A 23,595-nucleotide genomic window follows, 5' to 3' on the forward strand; every position below is an offset into this window, starting at 1 on the left:
TTTGACTTCAGAAAAACATTTATTGTTGTTGATACAATATATTCGATCTACATCTTACAATTATATAGAGAGAAAATCTAAAGAAGTTGATTATCCAAAGGATGGTGAATAAGAGAGGCAGACAACTTAGAGAGGTATGTAATGTCAACAAATTGGTAAGACCTATGAAATGGTTGATGGAGTAGTATATAGCATTTTTGAACTTTAGGCTAACCAGATAGAACAAAATACTTTCCCAGGCCAATATGTTCCTTGGAAAGGTATATATATTTTTCCAATTGCATTATATCAATTTGGGCTAATTATGAGCACAGCCAACAACAGATTCTCATTGATCATCAGCATGTACAGTTCATTTACAAGGTTATGATATGCACAATTCTTTGTTGTACTCCCAAAACTGGGAAATTTCATCAATTTGGGGGTGTGGGTGTGAAAACGCTTGGTAGCCCACTGACATACATCCTTCATTGCCTGGGACACCAAATGCGGCTACAAGCTGGACTGAAATCTGCTGCCCCAGATCAACCTCAGTTGATATAACTCCAGCAGCATTGTCATCTTCGATTTTTAAATTTTCTGTTTCTCACTGATTTTTTTTGTTCTGTTTAAAATTTTTCAAGCGATGACACTAGCTGTTAACAAAATATGTAATTATTGGACAGATCATGTTGGATTATTGTCCACCATCACAATCAACACAGCAAAGTGGTTTACATTTCAAGTTCCTGTGACTCGTAAATAGACTCCACCATTTGACACTGAATCTTTAAAAATCTTACTCACAGCAGCTTTATAATGTGGATAACTTGGCTGCCATGAAGTACAAACTTATCCCATTACAGATGATGCAACACAGGTTACACAAAGAGGAGGTGCTGTGATACAGGGTTAGTTGTTGTGAAAACCTCTTGTACTTTGGGTTACTCTCCTTCAGCCGGTTATAAGCCTCTCTGTTGGTTGACAATCCAATATCCTTCCCCAGCCCACAGCTCTGTTCAATTAGGTGCATATCAGCCATGATTTCAGAAGTTATCTTACCAAACCATTGGGCGTTGAGCCCCGCAACAGCCACACAGATGAAGAGAATGATAATCTGAAAGAAAAATAAATTGGATGTAACCATTTTGAACCATCATTGCTGACTACATCTCACACATCAGTTAAACTTAAGGCAATATTTCTTCTAAACTACTAATTTAATGATCAAGTTTAAGGCAAATTTCCACTAATCATCAGGAGTTAGGATAAGACTATGAAAACACATCTCACTTAGAGCCCCAGTAACCAAACAAGGCACCAATAGAAACAGCATATTTAATAAACTATCATTGTTTTGATATTTTAATGCCTATTTAAGATAGGCAGAGAATGCTGCTGAGTGTACTTGGGTGTTTGAGTGCATGTTACAATCATTGATATAAAGGACCAGACTTCAACCTAACACCATATTCTTCAACTCTGGTTAGTGCATTCTGCATAATGACCAACCTCTTAACTCATTTTTAAAAAACAGGCAGGTAAGGTTCACCAGGATGGTCTCGAGGGTGTTGACCGTAAGGAAAGGTTGAATAAACTAGGATTGTCTTCACTCGAAAGACGGAGGCTGAGGGGAGACCTGATAGAGGTCTACAAAATTATGAGGGGCATTGACAGGTTGGATAATCAGAGGCTTTTTCCCAGGGTGCAAATGTCAATTACAAGGGGGCACGTGTTCAAGGCGAGAGGGAGAAAGTTTAAGGGAGAAGTGCAGGGGAAATTTTTCACGTAGCGTGGTGGGTGCCTGGAATGCACTGCCAGAGGTGGTGGTGGAAGCAGGCACATTAGCAACATTTAAGAGGCATCTGGATGGATACACGAATAGGGAGGGAAGAGGGATACGGACTGAGTAAGGGCTGTAAGGGGGAAAATACAAGGGGGGCACACTCTAAAATGGCAATACAAGAAAGCACACTCTAAAATGGCTGCCTGGCACATAAAGGGTTAACTGGGAAAGCCAAAAGAGCAGACACAGGCTCCTGCTGTTCAGAAAAACCTAACAGACAAGCCATTTCCAAATCACAGACAGTGACTCATAGCAAACAAACACCTCAGGAAGCCAAAGCCAAGGGTCAAGACATCTTTTAAGATAAGGAAACCCCAAAACAAAGAGTTTAGATTAATGTTAAAGGAAGGCGGGAAATATGAATGCGAGGGAACCGATTAGCACCCGCACAAGACGAAACTAGCCATTGATAGACCCATTCATAAAATGTTAAATGTCTATACCTGTTTGTATTCTTGTAAATATGGGGAAATGTACCCATTCATGAAATGCTAAATACTTGTAAATGTGATAATCTTCGAATCACCGGTCTAACCCAATGTGTAAAGGGTATAAATTTGAACCGCTCCCGGTATACAATTGAGAGAAGGTTTACTACAGACCAAGTACTTTGTCTCCATGGAGCTCCATTTAATAAATCGTATTTTCTGAATCTCGAAGTCTGACTACTAGTGGATTTTTCCCACAACAAATGGCGTAGTCGGCTAGGATCCTATTACTGGTGAGACCGATTGGCCACGGTCGCAACCGGGGTAGAGATCACGGAATCTGTGACAGTCGGACTGGATCAGAAAATACGGTTTACAAGGGGGAAATATTTGTACTGTGTATTTGTGATAGTATTTGTTAAAGTGATAAGTACTAACTGCTGATAGGAATAAATAACTGTGATTTGTGCTGATCGACAAAAAGGACAAGGTAGTGCCTGTCTCAAAAGCTCTGCCTTAGACTGGCTATTAAGAGCAGAAATCTGCCACGTGAAGGTCAGGAATTGAAGTGAGTGAGAGACACCAAGGGCACTAAAGGATTGTGAAGCACAAAAGGGCAGAAGTCGGTTTAACATCACCCTCTGTAGTGGCGAACAGACGCAGAGGTGCCAGCTGATTGCATGAAAGTTTGAAAAGTTGGAAACTGTACTGTCAATGTGGTGAAAAGCGGGGCGGAACAGGAGTTTGATCAACTCTGACCGAAACCGAAATCCGGTGGAGGAGCACATTGCCGAAGTGGTAATCGTGGAAGCCGTGAGTATAACTTAAAACCCTGTAACGGCAGTAAAACACGGTGTGAGAATAGCAATAGTGGCCGGGGGTAGTGAAGTCCCTACGGTAGTTAACACACTTTGCTAAGAGTAGTAATAGTGGCCGGGGGTAGTGAAGTCCCTACGGTAGTTAGCACACTTTACTAAAGAATAATCGTGGCCGGGGTTAGTGAAATCTGCGAAATGGCAGATAGTGAAGTTAAAAGGGGACCTGCAGGTTCCCTGATTGAAATCTACATGACAGACAGGAAGGAGTTAATAAAGAGAATGCAAAAGGATGGCTGGAATACTTCTCAAACCTTAGAACAGCAGAAGAAATGGATAGATAAAGTGAAAAGAGATAGAACAAAGAAAATAGGAATAATATTAACACATCAGTTAGCAGGTCTAATTGAACAAACAATTGCCTCTACAAGGAAATGGAGAGAGGACAAAGAAAGAATTAGAGAACTAGAATCCCAAGTGAGGGAATTGGAAAAACGAAATCAGGTTTTAGAAAGGCAAGGGGGAGGAGAAACTGATCCTCTACCTTCTTATGAGTCCACCCAGCAAGGGCCAACGGCACCCTCAGGAGAGTGGGAACAGCTGGAACATAACTTAGCGCCCATAACTAGAGGGGGGACCGCAGCGCGACGCAAGGCAAATTATAAACCCTTTACCCCAGGGGAAAGACAGCAGATAATGGCTTCCCTGGGCAAATTACAAACCAGAAGCGCGAACACCACATTCTGGGAGGAATTAGACACAATCTGGGTAGGACATCAATTACACCTAAGAGATATACACCAACTGGTCAGGGCAGCCTGTCCAGCGGATAAATGGAGACAGGTAGTAGGTGGACCCGCTTCCCCTATAGCGCAGGATTATAGTGGGGGACGGTGGACACATGTAATCCCCCTAACAGCAGAAATAGATGCCCAACAGGCACCCTTCTTACAGTTTAAAGAAGAAATTCAGAGGGTCTTAGGGAATGCTCCCACTAACTGGAGCAGAATTACCACCACAAAGCAGCTAAAAGGAGAAGGAGCCTCTGAGTATGGGGAACGATTGTTCCGAATATACCAAGAGTGCTCAGGACATGGGAATCCAGGGCGAGGAGATCGAGCGTTCATCCAGGCTTTTAAGGATGGACTCTCTAGTTCTCACCAGGTCATCCTAAAAATGGGAGTGATTATGTCCCAAGATTACGATGAATTGGTAGAATGGGCTAGTGGCATACCTGCAGATGGATAGGAGAGATCTTAGTTTTTGTATTTCAGTGTGTTTGTGAGATCTGGTAGCTTGTCGAATGTAGGTGGTTGTTGTTGTAATTAGATTGAGAGCAGGGAGCTCTTTGTTCCTGTGGAATGTTTGCTGCAGGCAGTGGGTGCAGTGTATTGCACCTTGGTTTAGCCTCAGGGGGCTGGGAGAGTGTTAAAACTGTTAAAGATTAAAGTGATAAGATTTCTTGAATTTACTTCTGTTTTGAGTCAATTACAGTTTGGAAGAAAGAAGAATAAAAGCGATTGTCTTAATCAATGTTCTGTATTCTCTTTGAATGTTTTACACTCATCCCAGTCTGAAATGAAAAGTTTGAATGAAAAAGGATGTGCCGTGGAATGACTTTTGGAAGCTTCCATGTGTGTGTGTGTGTTTAAACAAAGTGGTTGCGTGGATGCTTTGTTGTTTGCTTTAATGTTTTAATGTTAAGAAAGGATTTAAACCTTGGAAGGAAGCATGTGCTCTTTCCTTTGTCTTGAAGTAGAAATTATAAGAGTTAGTTGAGGAGTTAAGAGAAGAAAATAAGTTATTTTGTGGAAAGGTAGTAAAGCAGGAACAAAAGACTGAGGTCTATGAATCAGTTTAAAGTATATCAAGTCAGTGAAATACAGTATTAGTCGCAGAATATCGCGATTTGCGAACGTCAGATAGTTTAGTATTCTGAACTAGTTAAAATTATGTACTGCCGTCGGAATTTCATGAGCCATCAAGGTTCAAGGTTTGCCAAATATAAAAGCACTGCAAAGCTTAAAATCTAGCCAGTTAAGAAACCAAAATGTTCCTAATCAAATAACTGGTATGTATTGTGCCTGCTTTGATTTTGATTCGGCGCCTGTTACTTTTCCTAGAGTGCGGGGGTTTCGATCTGGAGCTCAGTTTAAAAATAGAAACGGCTTGAATTAAAAGGGTTTGGATATCACGGTTACGATGTGTAAAGTGGTATGATACAACTGCCGCTTGATTATTTTTATTATACAGTATAGCACTGCCATATAGACACAAGAATAACATCAAATCCTGAAAAGCCTTAACCAACTTTGTATGATATATTCATATACTATATTGGGTATTGATAAAGACATAATTATTTTGTGAAGTACTGTGGTGCAGCGCTTGCACGCAAACAAATGATCAAATTAGAGATAATGTAAGAGTACTCATATAAAGATCGGAACTGAATGGCATGTGATTTTAATGGGGAAAGCGATGTCTTTTGATAAGATTACATACAAATGAATGGATGTCCAACTGCAGCCAAAAAAGGCCAGTACAAAGTGTTATTTAATTCACACTAAGCTTGCTATGGAAGGGGGATATATAGTTAAAATGTATAATGCACTAGCTAAAGACATATGAACATCAGGGAGAAGGTGGACAGAGGTATTGCCCACTAGTTTAAAGAAATTAAGAGCTACCACAAACCGGACAACCAGATTAACCCCTTATGAACTAATGACAGGACGGGTGATGCAATTACCAGAAAGCATCATAACAGGTGGGACCGATGTCGGTCCACTAAAAGATAAAATCAAAAGATACGTTCTGGACCTGAGCACCCAGCTAAAAGGGATGCGCAAATTGGTAAAAGACAATCAGGAAATAAAAGACGCAGAGAGAGAGCTGGAAATGCTCCCTGACGTCCCAACAGTGGGAAGTCGCATCCTAGTGAAAACACTACCTGACAAACCAGGGTTTGCACCAAAGTGGAATGGGCCACATGAAATTATAATTAGTGGGGACACCTGTGCCTGTATAGACATAAGAGGGAAAGGTGTCTGGAAGCACTGGACACAGCTGAAATTATACAAAGGAGATAAGTAGCTAAATTGAACTAACAGAACTGTTTTCCTCGACACAGGCAAAGACTGCAAGCAAGAGCCGGCGTGCGCGGGTTAATAAATGAAATAACTGTAAAAAATTGAATTGTAGTGTTAAGTTTTATAACTGTTGCGAATATGTATGTAATCGCATATGTAACTGTATTATTTTGTGTTGTGGTAACCGTAAATCTGACTGGGCTAGAAGATAACTTGTTTTACAAAGCCCACATACATTTACATGGGAATCGAACTGTATGTTACCCATTAACACAATCTGTAGAAGCCCTATTTGTAGCCACCCCTGGGTGGACCCCTCAAGACTTATATACTGTAGATACATCAGAGACACCCTGTAAGGGACAAATTGGCAAATATAAAAGAGGTTTACAGGGGAGATGTGTGGGACTTGTAAACCCCACAAATCCTACATGCGAGGGGTCCCAAAAGGAGGGAGGAAAAGCTTGCCTAGACACTGCAAGCTATCCGCTTTGTTTCACGGGGCAGGGATGGGGATGTGCCTATGCCTTAGTCCCTAAGAATGATTCTTGTGTACAGACACAGTGTGTCCGTCAACATTATCGGATCAACAAGGGACAGATTATTTGTATTTGTGACGAACGAAAATGTTTAAATATAACCGCGGGAAGACAGCTTATTTGCGGGCAATGTAATGGAACTCACGTAAGCTCAGCCAAATGGACATACCCCTTTGATACTTACCAGGTGGTGGGATCAAACGGGAAGCCAAATAAACTGAACAATTGGCAGTATGAGCAAACTAACAATCGGGCCACTGACTGTTCCATGCCCTCAGAAGGGGTACATTCGGAGGAGAATAGTGACCCGGGCTATTAGCAGGGAATTCTGCACTGACTGGGAAACCCCGAGTACACTGGGATCCTCACTGGGGTATGGGTTCCTCGGAGCTTTATCTCTAGGAGGGTCAGCCGGGGTAATTGGAGCTAAGAATAGAAACCATATTGTTTGTGGGCTAACAATCCTGGGAAACAGCACTTCAAAAGCATTGGAAGCTGTCAACCAAGAAATGGCTGAGTTAAGATTGTATGCGCAGCAGACACGATACGCAGTGGACTACCAGTTAGCACAACAAGGGGGAGTATGTGTAATCATAGGCAACAAATGCATAACCCATGTCACAGATGAGTCTTACAATATTACACAAGTCATCAATGACATCAGGACGCAACTCGATAACTTTAGACAGGGACCCACAAGAGGAGGTAGTTGGCTGGCATGGCTGGTGGGAGAATCCTGGGAATCGTACCTGTTACATGGGTTGATCATACTCATTGTCATTATACTTGTCTGTTGTCTGACTGTGGGATGCCTTAAAGCCTGTTTTAAAATAATGTTGACAAGAATTGTGCCAGGAGCCAGTGTGTACATCGAAGAAGAACCCCTAATGAAGATCCCCGAAGACGTCAGAAGAAATGAAGATACTGGAAGAAATAAAGACATCAAAAGAAGCAAAGAAGGAGAGAAGAAAGAGAACCTGTATATGTGAATGTATGATTGTTGGTCTGAGGATTGTCCAAGCTATAATCCGACCAAAAGGAGGGACTGTAAGGGGGAAAATACAAGGGGGGCACACTCTAAAATGGCAATACAAGAAAGCACACTCTAAAATGGCTGCCTGGCACATAAAGGGTTAACTGGGAAAGCCAAAAGAGCAGACACAGGCTCCTGCTGTTCAGAAAAACCTAACAGACAAGCCATTTCCAAATCACAGACAGTGACTCATAGCAAACAAACACCTCAGGAAGCCAAAGCCAAGGGTCAAGACATCTTTTAAGATAAGGAAACCCCAAAACAAAGAGTTTAGATTAATGTTAAAGGAAGGCGGGAAATATGAATGCGAGGGAACCGATTAGCACCCGCACAAGACGAAACTAGCCATTGATAGACCCATTCATAAAATGTTAAATGTCTATACCTGTTTGTATTCTTGTAAATATGGGGAAATGTACCCATTCATGAAATGCTAAATACTTGTAAATGTGATAATCTTCGAATCACTGGTCTAACCCATTGTGTAAAGGGTATAAATTTGAACCGCTCCCGGTATACAATTGAGAGAAGGTTTACTACAGACCAAGTACTTTGTCTCCATGGAGCTCCATTTAATAAATCGTATTTTCTGAATCTTGAAGTCTGACTACTAGTGGATTTTTCCCACAACAAGGGCAAAGGTTTTTTTGTAGTTTAGTTAGGGCACCATGATTGGCATAGGCTTGGCAGGCCGAAGGACCAGTTCCTATGCTGTACTTTTCTTTGTAAATATATACTGTAGAGTCTCTCTCTACTGGTCCTCCCAAGGAACTACAACAGTAGAACATAAGACAGTGCTTTGAATGCCTTCCACTGTATACCTAGAAAAACAATTCAGTGGATATTCGTAGGATTCTGGCAGTATATTTGAACAGTACTGAACATCCCCTCGAGGCTCTAGCAGTTCTCAATGACTCCTGAGTTTCTTTGTATGATGACAGCATCAATGTACGGCACTCGCATCATAGTGGGTTTAGATAGAGGCCCATTAGAGAGTACATCTTAGCCAAATTGCTGCATGAGGGACCTCACAAAGACAACAGAAGGATAAAATTATGAGCTGCATTGCTGCTCAAAGCAGCAGGACCTATGAACAAGTTGATGAGAGTTTGTGCATAGTCTAGGTAGACCCGGAAAAAAGGAAACAATAGCTTTGAATGAAAGGGCTACATCCCATCCAATATGATGACCATTAAACCCAACATGCTCCCATCCATTCCAAACTCTCTGTTATGTGATCATAAGCTCTATGTATAATACCTGAAATGTCTCTTCTTCATTTAACAGCTCACTGGGATGATACATTGCAAAGATGGTTAAGTTAAAGAAAGCACAGGCCGATCCAAGGTGAAAGTAATATGGGAAGAGCCTGCTCTGAATGAAGCCAAATGTGTGTCTTGTGAGGTTACTGCCCATGATCAGACCTGTTGAACAAACAAAGTGACACTAAGGACTTCTGAATAAATGGTTGTTGATGAAAGCAATGCAATATTAACCATAGCTTCAACAGCAAAAAGGAAACTTCAAATAAGGGATAAAATACATACACAAAATCAGTCTTAGGCTATCAACATTGGTTATCTTGTTGACTATTGTATTTACACAATATACAGTTCTGCATAAAATCCCTTGACTCACCCCAAGTATATTTGCAGTGCTGAAAACAGCAATTATGAATGACCATTCAGGCAGCTTTACTGCAGCCCGCTGCCTTGGGAAAGCAGCCAGTATAATTAAGGACCCCACGCACCCCAGACATTCTCTCTTCCACCTTCTTCCGTCGGGAAAAGATACAAAAGTCTGAGGACATGTACTAACCAACTCAAGAACAGCTTCCTCCCTGCTGCCATCAGACTTTTGAATGGATCTAACTTATATCAAGCTGATCTTTCTCTACAGTCTAGCTATGACTGTAACACTACATTCAGCACACTCTCCTTTCCTTCTCTATGAACAGTATGCTTTGTCTGTATAGTGCGTAAGAAAAAATACTGTCTATCAAAACATGTGACAATAAATCAAATCAAAGCAATAACGTAATTACAAAATATATATTTGGTGCAGCATTATAGATTCTCTGATGCTAATATTAAACTGGGTGTGAGGGTAATTATGAACGTAAATGCCTACATCAAGACTTAAACATCAGACTGAAGTTTAAAGCACAGTAGTTTTCACGTAGCATGCCTGTACAAGTCAGCATTCAGAAATTCAACAGCAGATAAACATTTGAAGAGGAAAAGGGACAATCTGTGCAACAAATAATCGCTACAAAGCAATTGTTCTGCGGAACTTCAAAATACAATACAAGATAGATCTGGTAAGTTTTTTCTGTAGCCCTTCATTCCTCATTCCAACCCATGATCCATGACCAAGCATGCCCAAAATCCCCTCAAGTTTATAATAATGGAAAATAATGACTTAACTGGTCCAATGTTCAGACATACCTGCAATGCAGGGAGCTCTGGGACATTTTAAATGGGTATTACTTGCCGATTTTAAAATGGCTACAAACACAGGGAAAAAAATACTGACTGTTTGGCCTGCAGTACACTACTGAGGGCAGGAAAAGCTGGTAAGGGAACAAGTCTTAAAAGAGCTGCACACAATCACAAAATGAAAATCATACTAGTGTTATAAACTGGAGAAGGGGAGGGGGGTGGGGAAAGGTGCTGATTCTAGAGCATAAGACACTCACTAATGGTTAACAAGGGGATTCTGAGATGCAGGAAAGGACACAGTAGAACCAAATAGGAACAGTCCTAGTGTTGGACAACCTCCAATGTTCTGGTACATATGTGTACATTCATTATGACATGTTTGGACCTGTTAATAGTTGTTTTTTTAGTCTGGAATGTGCTACAAAGGACAATACTTAAAGCTTTTTACAGTAAAAGAAAGGAACTTACCTGATATAAATGTCACCCATATCTGCATTCCCCAGAAGGTAGACAGGAACATAAGGTGCAGAAGTTTGGCAAACGTTGTAGGTTCTCCTTCAGTAGCCATGGCAATTGGTGCAGATGGCATCACACAACCAAGGAGGAAGAAACCCTGCACCAAATTAGAGAAGACATGCAAGGTAAGTGCCAAAAGAAAGTTAAACCAAAATGGTTATCTTTGACACAATCTGTGATCGACAAAAGGCAAAATATATATTTGCAAAAGATATGTGCCTTCTAGAATAAATTCTGAAGAAACTAATAGAGGTCTTTAAAATTATGAAAGGTGTTGATAAAGAGTTGACAAAGAGAAAGTGTTTTCACTTGTGGAGAAATGTAAAACAAGAGGCCCTCAATATTAAATTGTCACCAAGAAATCAAATAGCAAATTCAGAAGAGATATCTTCACCTCGAGTGGTGAAAACGTGGAACTTGCTACCACGGAGTCATCGAAGCAAATATTTTAGAAGAAGCTGGTAAGCCTCTGAGGGAGAGGGAGGAAGTAGGTCTAAGAGTTAGATGACAAAGGATAGGAGGTTGGAATGGAGTATAAATGCCAGAATGCTCTCAGTGGGCTGAATGGCCTGTCTGTGCTAAATATTCCATGTAATTCAATGTAAACATGATCCTGCCTGACCCAGTTTAGTCATCAGATCTTCTGCAATAGCTTTTCCTTCTGCTTCATATAGCCATTTCTATTCTAGTATCTCATCCTAGTCTATACACTAACACTTGGCAACATTATTTAGATTTTTCAAAATTGATTGATCCTGCCAGAAATGCAAGCACCCTAGCCCCAACTCCATCTTAGAAACTCTGGGGTCCTTATTCACCCTGATCGAAGGAGATTATCTGATTTCATCTCCATAACACCAGTGCCTAGTCTTTTTTGAAGAAGTGACTAGAATGGTTGATGAGGGAAGGGCCGTGGATGTCGTCTATATGGACTTTAGTAAAGCGTTTGACAAAGTCCCTCATGGTAGGTTGGTGCAAAAGGTTGGATCTCATGGGATAAAGGGGGAGGTGGCTAGATGGGTGGAGGACTGGCTTGGTCACAGAAGACAGAGGGTGGTAGTGGAAGGGTCTTTTTCCGGCTGGATGCCTGTGACTAGTGGTGTTCCGCAGGGCTCTGTATTGGGACCTCTGCTGTTTGTGATTTATATAAACGATCTGGAAGGTGGTGTAACTGGGGTGATCAGTAAGTTTGCGGATGACACGAAAATGGCTGGACTTGCAGATAGTGAGGAACATTGTCAGAGGCTACAGAAGGATATAGATAGGCTGGAAATTTGGGCAAAGAAATGGCAGATGGAGTTCAATCCAGATAAATGCGAAGTGATGCATTTTGGTAGAACTAATGTAGTGGGGAGCAATACGATAAATGGCAGAACCATAAAGGGTGTAGATACGCAGAGGGACCTGGGTGTGCAAGTCCACAGATCCTTGAAGGTGACGTCACAGGTGGAGAAGGTAGTGAATAAGGCATATGGCATGCTTGCCTTTATAGGACGGGGTATAGAGTATAAAAGTTGGGGTCTGATGTTGCAGTTGTATAGAACGTTGGTTAGGCCACATTTGGAGTACTGCGTCCAGTTCTGGTCGCCGCACTACCAGAAGGACGTGGAGGCATTGGAGAGAGTGCAGAGAAGGTTTACCAGGATGTTGCCTGGTATGGAGGGTCTTAGCTATGAGGAGAGATTGGATAGACTGGGGTTGTTCTCCTTGGAAAGACGGAGAATGAGGGGAGATCTAATAGAGGTATACAAGATTATGAAGGGTATAGATAGGGTGAACAGTGGGAAGCTTTTTCCCAGGTCGGAGGTGACGATCACGAGGGGTCACGGGCTCAAGCTGAGAGGGGCGAAGTATAACTCAGACATCAGAGGGACGTTTTTTACACAGAGGGTGGTGAGGGCCTGGAATGCGCTGCCAAGTAGGGTGGTGGAGGCAGGCACGCTGACATCGTTTAAGACTTACCTGGATAGTCACATGAGCAGCCTGGGAATGGAGGGATACAAACGATTGGTCTAGTTGGACCAAGGAGCGGCACAGGCTTGGAGGGCCGAAGGGCCTGTTTCCTGTGCTGTACTGTTCTTTGTTCTTTGTTCTTCTTTTGCCTCTGTCCCCACTTTACCACCAGGATTACTGAAGCTCTCATCCATGCTTTGTTGGCTCTGAGTGGTGCATCTTATTTATTATGTAAAAGCCCCACCTCCTCCTCCCTTTCCAACTACATAGCACTGTACATTTCCAACTTACTTCATTAGATCTGAAACGTTCACATCCCAACACATTGGTGTTACGACTATAACACGAAATTCTGCATCCTCTCCTTCTCTCCGATCTATGAACGGTATGCTTTGTCTGTATAGCACGCAAGAAGCAATACTTTTCACTGTATCCCAATCCTTGTGACAACAATGAATCAAATCAGATGCTGCCAGATCCGCTGAGTTTATCCAGCATTTTCAGTTTTTAATTATGTATTGAGCTCCGCAGCAGAAACTCCTATATAGTACTACATTTCACTCGCTTATCAGAAAGTTCTGGTGAAAGGCCATGGACCTGAAACGTTAATTCTATTTCTCTTTCCAGATACTGCCTGATGGTGCTGAGCGTTTTCCAGCATTTTCTGTTTTTAAGTGGGGGGGGGGGGGGGGGGGTGGAGAGACAGCTCGCTGTTTATTACACGCATTAATTGCTTCTTTGTGACAGTAATTAGCATTCCCTCTTCTTGCGTTTTACTATTTCTCTAACCCAGCCCCCCCATTCCCCGCCCTCTTTTGTTCCACATTGCTTATCTTCCAGTTTTGAAATCTGACCAAGGGGTTATAACCTCTGCTTGTTTGCAGACTCTGCACGATCGTGCATTTCCAGCACTTTCAACTTTCGCCAACAGACAGACGGGAGTTGCTCAGCTAGCTTTTTGGGCAACAATTTTAAATTCTGGAGGACTATCGGCATTAAATGGATCTGGAAAAATGACCTTGGTGGGGTGGGTGGGAGTGGGATGTTTGTAAACGTGTGTATGGGGTGAGGGGGAGGTAAAAATACGATGGCCAACGGGAGCTGTGTGAGGACAATCCATTTTCTGAGGCTGTTGTAGGCGTCAGTGAGCTGTGGAGAGTTTAACAGAACTACGATTCCTTTGCTGAAGAACACATTTTCCCCTGAAACAGATTTTTTCGAAACTCCGTAATAAACAAAACATTCCAGATGTCGCTCTAGAGTCTCAGAGACACAGCTGTAATGCCAAAAAAAAAGACATGGATTGCTTTTCAGTTAAGACAAGAAGTTCAACTTTGAATCCGTATGGCTGTTCTTGCATTTTCCCCCAAACTTTTTACTTTACATTAGGAATGGAATAACTTTACATTTGTTGCTTAATCTGCACTAGGCTGAAGTGCCTGGGGTGAAATGCAGAGTGCTTACCCTATGGTTGATGTCCTGGGCTGGGCTATCCTGCAGGACTCAGCCTGCCTTGCTCCAGCGCTGCACTCTCACACCAACTTGGATGTCAGCCTTCTTCTCCCACACCCCCCTTACCGCTCCCCTGATTGACATTCCACCAGAGCCAATCAATTGAAACATGACCACGCCCCCCTCCCTGCCAGGCCGCGCATGCGCCCCGACGCGAAACCCAGAGCCGTTTGTTGTGTGGTTTTTCGAGGCGGATACGTGGACAAATTTGGTGGTGGTGGGGGGAGGGCGCAAAGGAACTTTAAAACAGAAACCTGGACGTTTGCAATGATCAACGGGCGGGAATGGGGATTGTTATGTGGAGCGTGAGTTTGAGGGGAGAATAGGATGGGAGAGCCGTCGTCAACCTGAAAAGGGGGAAGGAGCATCACTTGAGCGGCTCCGTCCAGGCACCCCCCCCCCGTCGCGCGTGCGCACGGCCGGCCTCTGGCGCAGTCTCCCCGCGCGTGCGCATGGCCCCGTATCTGTCGTGGTCCTCTCCAGCCTGCGCGTGCGCGGCCGATCTCAGGCCCAAGACCTCCCCGCCCCTGCGCGTGCGTACGGCCGGTATCTGTCGTGGACCCCCCCAGCTCACGCGTCCGCACAGCCGGCATCTGTCGTGGTTCTCTCCAGCCTGCGCGTGCGCGGCCGGCCTCATGCCCAGAGCCCCCCCGCGCGTGCGCACGGCTGGCGGCTCGTTCGTTGATTTGGTGAATGGGAGCCGGCTGGTGATACAGACTGTCCGCGCGCAGCGTGATAACGTCACGGGAGAGGGAAGTGACTCGGTGAATGGAGCTCTGAGCTCTCCCCGCCAGCACTGAGCTGAGAATGGAGAGACTCAGAGGCAGTCTGTTTAGGGGCAGGCATTCCACCGCCTCAGAAACTGTCAGACTCAGGAAGAGAAAATCCACGCTGTACAGCAAAGAACGCTGCAGCACGGATCTGGGTACAGGTAACTTACTTACTTTATCCCCTCCCACCGCCTTCCGTCAGTGCTCTGTTAAATGTCTTGTGTTTGTAAAAACCCGACAGAGTCTTGTGCGGGGACACTTGCCAATCCATGTGCAAGAATCTATGTGTCTATGAACAACACTGCATACAGTTCCCAGTGTAATGTTATGGTTTGAAGACATGGTACTCTTTAACCTGAATGCGCTCTCTGGACGGCAAATGTTTCTCAATCAATAATATTAGCTGGGGTGAAGTTTTCGGAATGCACCGCAGGATCCTAGAGGTCACCGCAAGCAGTTCACATAATTTAACTCATCTTACCTGCGTGAGTTAATTTCTACAGCAATCCAAGCTAATCTCATCTGACCTGATGGCAAGCTACTGACCGAAATCGTTAACGTTTCTTTTTCTACATATATGATGCCTGATTTAATATGCCTTTCATTTTCCTCCTCCTTCCAGACTCCTGAGGGACTATCCCCTCTGTGACAACTTGGTGTACTTCTCAATTGTCCAGAACACCACCACCACCTCCCAAATCAAGCACAGGAGGTTCAATACCTGGTCCCTTCCCACTGTACAAGGCCCCAAAAACTCCTTCCAAGTAAAACAGCGGTTTACTTGTACTGTTTTCCATTCAGTATACTGATTTCATTACTTACAATACAGTCCCTGTGTGATTGGGTGACTACTTAACACCTCTGTTCAGTCCATAAGTGCAACCCTGAACTTCTGGGTGCTTGACAATTTAATTCTTCACCATGTTCCCATTCTGCCCTTTGTTGTTGGCCGTCCTACACTGTTGCATTGAAGTTCAACGTGTGCGTGAGGAACAGCACATCATCTTTCAGTTTGGCAGTTTACAGCCTCAACATTTAGTTCAATAATATTTACTGGCAGTTTTTCAAATGTTGTTGATGATTCTGCTTTCCAATTTACAACTTCTCTGGACCCATCTTTTGTTAATTGTGCCATTACCACCATTTGGCATGCACCATCATCTCTTTTTGTCATTTAATCTCTCCTGCCGGTCACAGAACTTCCCTTTTGTTCTTCCCTTCTTCCTCCTTTCCCTGCCTTGTCTTTACTTAATATCTGTCATATCTTAAACCTCTTATGGTGAAAGGTCACAACCTGAAATGTTAATTCTGTATCTCTCTCCACAGATGCTGCCCATGCCTGCTGAGTATTTCCAGCATGTTCTGTTTTTATTTCAGATTTCTAGAATCCACAGTATTTGGCTTTTATGCTATCCTATCAATACATTTCAGGATTTGAATTATTAGGACATTAGTTACCTCTGCTACTGAAGATGGGCAGACGTAATGTTTTCACCCTTGTTGATATGTCTGTTTTTAAACAAATATGTTTCAAAAACTAATGAACAGATTTCAATGAAATTTGGTAAACAGGAAGAGTATGGTCGAAGGAAGAACTGATTTGTTTTTTGCTGAAAGTGAGGGTCCAGATACTGGAATTTTTTAAAGGATCTGTTAACATTGGGAGAGGGTAACTGACTTGTTTAGAATGTTGTTGATGGTCTTAGCTGCTGTGGTGGAATTTATCATAGCTATCAAAATGTGAGCAGAGTTTTCAAAGCAGGTTGTTGGACGTGGGTTGTCCTGAAGCCTCGTTAGTGAGGTGGAAGCTCTTGGTTGGTGTGTGGGGGGGGGGGGGGCATTTTTTTTCAGCTTTAATTACAGAGCATCAACTAGGCAGTGAAAAGCTTCAAAGAAGAACTGCACAATTGTAATGTTGAGTTAGCCAGGATAGTGGAGGTGTGCGGTCTGAGTGCCCTCTTCGCTTGTTCTGTTACCGTGTACGAATAAATATTTTGTACAGTGATGTATCTTTCTCTGGGTAGTTGGCACTGCATTTTAGAAGCATTTTTAAAATACGATACAGATTTCTGTCTCTATCACTCTTTCAGGCAATAAGTTGCAGACTTCCATCAGCCTCTGGGTGTAAAATCAATTACTTCAGACCTATGGCCCCTGTTTATAAAATTTGTTTATTTATTATCAAATGCAATGAAGTTACTGTGAAATTCCCTGGTCGCCACACTTCGGCGTCTGTTCGGGTCAATGCACCTAACCAGCACATCTTTCAGACTGTGGGAGGAAACCGGAGCACCCGGAGGAGACACACGCAAACATGGGGAGAATGTGCAAACTCCACACAGTGACTCAAGCTGGAAATTGAACCCGGGTCCCTGGAGCTGTGATCCTTTGTACTTTGATTTCTGTTCGGGCTGTTCCCCCTCTTTTTGGGGAGCTGCCCCTTTTACTTTGTCCTGACTTAATCTGAGTTTGTTTATTTGGTTTGACCTAAAAAGAGGGCAGCAGTGCTAACCACTGTACCACCATGCCGGCCCAGCCATCGTGCCGCCTCATTTATTGACCTTTTTGCTAATGAAAATAGGTTGTTTCTATTCACTTTATCCAGATACTAAATTTTGTGTGCAATCTAATCCTCAGTCTCCTCTGTTCCAAAGAAAACACAGTAAGAAGTCTCACAACACCAGGTTAAAGTCCAACAGGTTTATTTGGTAGCAAAAGCCACTAGCTTTCGGAGCGCTGCTCCTTCGTCAGGTAAGTGGGAGTTCTGTTCACAAATAGGGCATATAAAGACACAAACTCAATTTACAAAATAGTGGTTGGAATGCGAGTCTTTACAGGTAATCAAGTCTTAAAGGTACAGACAATGTAAAGGTACCAATGTACAGACAATGACGTTGTCTGTACCTTTAAGACTTGATTACCTGTGGTGTCGTGGTCACTGTTCTCCTGAAGGCTGGGTAGTTTGCTGCGGACAATGGTCTGTTTGAGGTTGTGCGGTTGTTTGAAGGCAAGAAGTGGGGGTGTGGGGATGGCCTTGGCGAGATGTTTGTCTTCATCAATGACATGTTCCCGGCCACATCTTCAGTATAGATGATGCATGTGTGTGTGTGCTCACTGAGAAACTGAGCTTCAGGTCATTGTGACTCTTTTGCCAAAGCATATGAGAAAATAGGTCTTTCACTAAGCACCCAGAAAACGAAAGCTCTCTCCTGAATAGCGCTCACAACACAACATCTCACAGAGCAAGATAATTGTTTATGACTGACAGTAAACGTGCTAATATTTAGTGCTAAAGTACAATTTTCCTTTAAAACAATTGAATTGCGCTCAGGTTTTTTTGAATTTCTTTTCTTATAGAATTATGGTTCATTTTGCAAAGCTGTAACATTTACTTAATGAAATGTATTTGATGTGACACTGTCTTCCTCGGAAACACAGCAGGTAGCACGAGCCACTAAAATATTTTGCTGTTTTTGTAATTGTAATTTTTCTGTTAAATTTAGGATTATTGGGTCCAAACACCTACTTAATTATGTTCAGTGTAGCTTTGAGGATGGTGAACTGCTTTCTGGTCCAAACGAGCTTCGTTCCTGATGAGTATTGGCAGTCACTTGAAGTCGCTCACAACATGGTCTTCAAATATCCTTTGGGTTTTCAATTTGTACATGCACCTTCTAAAAGTATTATCTTTTAGATCAGGAGATGTGTGAATCTTTTGGACATCACAGATCCAGCTTAACCCGCTACATTTGCCGATTCATGACAATAAGATAGTTAAGTTGATTGGAATTGGGGTACATGAAGCATTTACATGCCCTGATCTAATATAATATTATTTGTTCTAAAATAACCTTGACTTCAGAAAGCTGTTGACTCCCAGAAATTACTTATTAAGTAACACTTTTAAAAAATTTCCTTTTATGTTCTTCTCTATCCCACACAAAATAAAGCTTATGGAGTTATGGTTTAGATGCTTGGAGCTGGCCTCTGCTTGAAGTTCAAATCAATCCATGGAATGAAGGAAAAGTTGACCTTTCTTAGGGTTTGCTATGTTCAGATGTCTAATAGCAAGTCTTGTGCCTATTTGCCTTTGGTGAGAAAATAGTAGAATCTGATTAGGAAAAGGAAAATGATCTCTCCTAGGTGTTAGAAGGTGATACAATGCAAATGTAAATGAAGGTTTCCTTTTAATTGCAGATGCAAGCTATGAAAACCTCTGCAACTAGATTGCAAAGTTGACCTGGTGCTGTGTATCTAATTTGTTGACTGGGATTGCTAAAGCTAAATGCAATTTGTATACAGTGTGGAAAGATTTCAGAACAGTTACATTTATCTACCAGAATACTGTAAATGAAGTGTTAGTGTCACCTCGTCATGTTTAAAGTTAAACTGGGGCATGATTGAGTTGGGCCTGTCACCTGTAGACTTTCAGATTTTAAACTTTTTTAAAAGAAAAGGTCTCTTGAGTTGGCGGCAATCCATGAAAATTTGTGATTTATACTCTAACCATTTCTACTTTTCACCTTTGCAATCTGTTAACTTTGCTATTTAGCTTTAAATGGTATGAATAGGATAGAAAATTCTTTACACTAAGCTGATTATTCTCTGCTGTTGTGGGGCATCCCCATCAATGGAAGAAAGCCTGTGTTGTTTTTGACCAATGATTTGTTCAACATCAAACTTTTGATAATCCACTCGGAAAGAGAAGCAGAGCCTTGGCAAGTTGAACATAAGACTTAAATGACTTAATTTTGGGTTTGCTGCTGTGGATGACAGATTGAGCAGTTGTGAATTGGAGAGACCAGCTATGGGGCAGGATGGTGGCCTATTTATTACATATTGTATCAGAATGTTGCTCGGCATTCTCTTAAGTATGAATCAGAAATTGGGTCATGCCCAAACAGAGCTCACATTTTGCTGTTCACGTGATACTCCAAGGTTAATTGATCATGATGCTTAAAAAGAGTGGTTTTGTTCACTTTTTAAAATAAATATTATAACCTTAACACGCACACTTATGGTTATTTAACCTGGGAATGGAAAGAAAGGCTTCGAGGCTACACCTATCCTTTGTTTTTTGCAAGCTTTTATAAATTGTTGCAAATATTCAAGAAGGATACAGTTCAACTTCTGGTAAGGTTTTAAAAAAAAGTTACTTGATAGTAATCAGCCTTGTCTCTTCAAAAATGGGATTTAACTTTGTTATTGAAATGCTAGAAAAGTGATTGGCTAATCTTTTTGAAAAATAACAGTACACGTTTGTTCTTTTGCATGTAAATGAACTGACCTGCATCCAGGTCTAATCTGGCCGTAATGTATTCTCTTATTTCAGTCCTTTTAGATGAACGTTTAATTGTCTGCTTTGGCTTATTAAGAATTAGAACTTTTATGTAATGAATTATAGTCTGACCCTCAATTTTCATTGTGTTGCGCAAGGTGGAAATGTTCTGATCACACAGGTACCTATTCGTTTTTTTAATGCAAGTTTCACACCTGTTAGCAGTAACTGTATAAAAGGGCAAGGACAATGATTATTTTGCTGTGGCAAGAATGGCTGTCTCTGGACAATGATTTACATCTGCAGTCTGTGCTCCAACTTTATTGCTGTCAGTGAGCCTGCCATAATTGCTTTTGCAGATCTGGGTTCCTCGACTCGTCCAGTCTCTCCTAGCAGCACTGGCGGATGTAAAACTATACTCTATGATGAAAAAACAGGAGAGTGCAGAAATTGCAAAATGGGTGGTAAGCAGATATCTTGTTCTAGTTTTTCATATTTATTTTCTTTTCATTTTGGGATAGAAATTTTTTCAAGGTGTTTGACTCTACCTCAAGTCTTCCTCAACCTCGAGGTGAGACTCAAAAATGGTTGATGTACATGGGAAAGATTTTATGCAACAAGGCATGAAGGCATGAGACAATATCAGTAGTATTTGGCATACCGATACACTTTATAATGTGACAGATTATTGCAAAAAAGTGAACTGGTGCATTTTTCTGTGATTGAAGCTTATGTGCTATGCCCATTAAAGAAGCCATTATCAAGCTAAATCATATCTGAGAATGCATATGATATTGAGAAGGAAATTTAAGAAATTAGGTAAAAGGAGCACGTACTTTTTTAGCATAAAAATAAATCCAGTGCATAAAGAAAATATTTATTTTGTTAGCAATATCTTCTACAATCAACTCAAGAACAGCTTCTTCCCTGTTGCCATCAGACATTTGAATGGACCTACCTTGCATTAAGTTGTTCTTTCTCTACATTCTAGTTATAACTGTAACATTACATTCTGCACTGTCTCCTTTCCTTCTCTGCGAACAGTATGTTTTGTCTGTATAGTGCACAAGAAACAATACTTTTCACTGTATACTAATACATGTGCCAATAATAAATCAAATCAAAGTCTACAGTGTTTCAAAACTTGATCTTCAAGTCCAGGTCCACAACTGTTGGCGCACTCTAATTTGACTATTCCCTAAGCAACCCTTGTAGGCTGCAGTTTAGAGAAATCAAACTTAATTTTTTTGTGCAAGGAGATTGGAATTTGGAGATCTAGAAAGCTCTCTACCTTAGAATTAATACTGCCATAAATTTTATCTGTTGAAATGGACCGTGCAATCTAAAGGTGGATAAAATGCATTGACACAAAAATCTTGGATTCTGTAGTCCATGCTGTGATCAAAGCAATCCTTCCATTTATCATTTTGTAAATTTCACAACTGTGTAGGTAAAAGTTTGTGGGTGTCAGATGCACAGTTGACAATGTCTAATGACAGTAAAGGGGAATTTAATAGCTTTACTAAGATGTGAGTGTTTGTTGCTGTTAACTGTTTAAAAATATATATACTTTGTGTATTTGGAAAATTATTTTATGTAAACTTAAGTATGCATACAATTTAAACTTACAAGGCTGTTATTCTAAAATGCATCTTTTTAATTCTCTTTCAGTACTTTTCCCAAGTGTGTTCCTGGTTCACCTGGTACTGCAGCACTCGGACAATTACGAATAGTATGGAAGCTGTTCTAACCAGCTTTATAATTTATTACTACCCTTTTCAGGGTACAAAGACTGGAAATAGGTCAGGAAAATGTTTGTGTATTTTCAACATTTTAAAAGTGCTATTGTATAATATAGAACAGGATGTTAATGTGACAAGATGCAAGCTTTGTGCTCCTAACTTACCAAGCAGAGTAGTCTGATCTCTTACAGCAAACTGCTCAACAGTGTTTGTTGTTACGATTCCAACAGATAATACTGGTGGGCAGCCAGGTTCCAGAGCAGAACCCTGGCTTAATAGATCGTAACTTTAATTTTTTTGTTTAGAGACAATAAGAATAGAGTTGAGGGATTGCTAATTAACTTTAAACAAAAGAATAAAGTTTATTTATTAGTGTCACAAGTAGGCTTTCATTAACACTACAATGCAGTTACTGCAAAAAATCCCTGAGTTGCCACACTCCAGCGCCTGTCTGGGTACACTGAGGGACAATTTAGTATGGCCAATGCACCTAACCAGCATATCTTTTGGACTGTGGGAGGAAACCTGAGCACCTGGGAGAAAGCCCACCCAGACACGGAGAACGTGCAGACTCAGCACAGACAGTCGCCCAAGCTGGGAGTCGAACCTGGGTCCCTGGCTTTGTGAGGCAGCAGCGCTAACCACCGTGCTGCCCACAGTTATTAAACATGAAAAGATTGATTATAATACACTACTCCTTCATCCAAGCTATATTATTATAGGCATACAGAGATTTATAAGGATAACACAAATTACTATTTATCTTGAACTTGGATGTTCTCAAAAAGCATACAGTCCATGTAAATCAATGGGCAAAATGTGGTCAGACACACCACACTTTAAAACCAAGTGACAGATACGATCTATACAATGTCTGTGGATTCCTCATCAAATTCCCCCCAGATGTTTGTCATACTGTGAGCCAACCAGTCTCATTGGAATTCTGATTTCCTCCTGAGTGTTTCCATACTTCACTCTTGAAAAACACACTTGGAATCTTCCCCCAAACAATGCTTTCTCTTGGGTGCCTTCGGTATGGATCCACTTCCAGGATTTCTCTCTCTCTTTTCAGTATTCCTCTGACTTGGATTACCACGTGCCTTCAAGCTTCCACACATTCTTTCAGGTACGCAGCCTTGCCAACAGAACACTGTTGCTTACAGACTGTATTAAGATGTCACCAAACTTTTGATTACATCTAATGTCTAGCATATCACCTTAAATCTGGTTCTTGCAGCTGTCTCTGTAACTCAGTGTACTTGCTTCACTTTTTAATTTAACTCTCCCAACAGGACCTTGTTCAACTGCCTATTTTTTGTTCCTTTAACTTAAACACCTCCCTGAGACATACTTTTTGTTCCACTCCCTGGTTTCTACTCTTTTATGGCACAGTGGTTAGCACTGCTGCCTCATTGCAGCCAGAGACCTGGGTTCGATTCTGGCCTGGGGTGACTGACTGTGTGCAGTTTGCATGTTCTAGTGTCTGTGTGGGTTACCCCCAGGTGCTCAGGTTTCCTCCCACAGTCCAAAAATGTGCAAGTTAGGTGGATTGGCCGTGGTCAGTGCACCGGGCTACAGGGATAGGGCGGACCTGTGTAAGATGCTCTTTCGGAGAGTTGATGCAAACGCGATGGACCAAATGGCCTATTTC

General features: G+C 41.8%; 2 protein-coding genes across 4 annotated transcripts in view; one reads left to right on the forward strand and one right to left on the reverse strand.

Annotated features, from left to right (window-relative positions):
* Positions 1-14,313, reverse strand: LOC144497446 (transmembrane protein 205). Its single transcript, XM_078218723.1, has 4 exons — positions 14,107-14,313; positions 10,642-10,786; positions 8,993-9,156; positions 1-1,096 (listed from the first exon to the last, which is right to left on the reverse strand). Exons 2-4 carry the CDS (start codon positions 10,760-10,762, stop codon positions 794-796), a joined length of 588 nt encoding a protein of 195 aa, XP_078074849.1. The 5' UTR covers positions 10,763-10,786; positions 14,107-14,313; the 3' UTR covers positions 1-793.
* pigb (phosphatidylinositol glycan anchor biosynthesis, class B) overlaps positions 14,305-23,595 on the forward strand; it is a 25,053-nt gene continuing 15,762 nt past the window's right edge. Inside the window, exons 1-6 of one of the 3 annotated variants that reach the window (XM_078218719.1) lie at positions 14,320-15,085; positions 18,428-18,563; positions 19,940-20,057; positions 20,562-20,666; positions 21,874-22,004; positions 23,017-23,070. In XM_078218719.1, the coding sequence (XP_078074845.1) occupies positions 14,962-15,085; positions 18,428-18,563; positions 19,940-20,057; positions 20,562-20,666; positions 21,874-22,004; positions 23,017-23,070 (668 nt within the window). In that variant the 5' untranslated portion in view covers positions 14,320-14,961. Of the gene's footprint in view, positions 15,086-18,427; positions 18,564-19,939; positions 20,058-20,561; positions 20,667-21,873; positions 22,005-23,016; positions 23,071-23,595 lie in introns of all 3 variants that reach the window. The other 2 variants (XM_078218720.1, XM_078218721.1) reach the window with 2 other exon arrangements.

This window comes from Mustelus asterias, chromosome 8 (genome assembly GCF_964213995.1).
Source record: "Mustelus asterias chromosome 8, sMusAst1.hap1.1, whole genome shotgun sequence".
Lineage (NCBI taxonomy): Eukaryota > Metazoa > Chordata > Chondrichthyes > Carcharhiniformes > Triakidae > Mustelus > Mustelus asterias.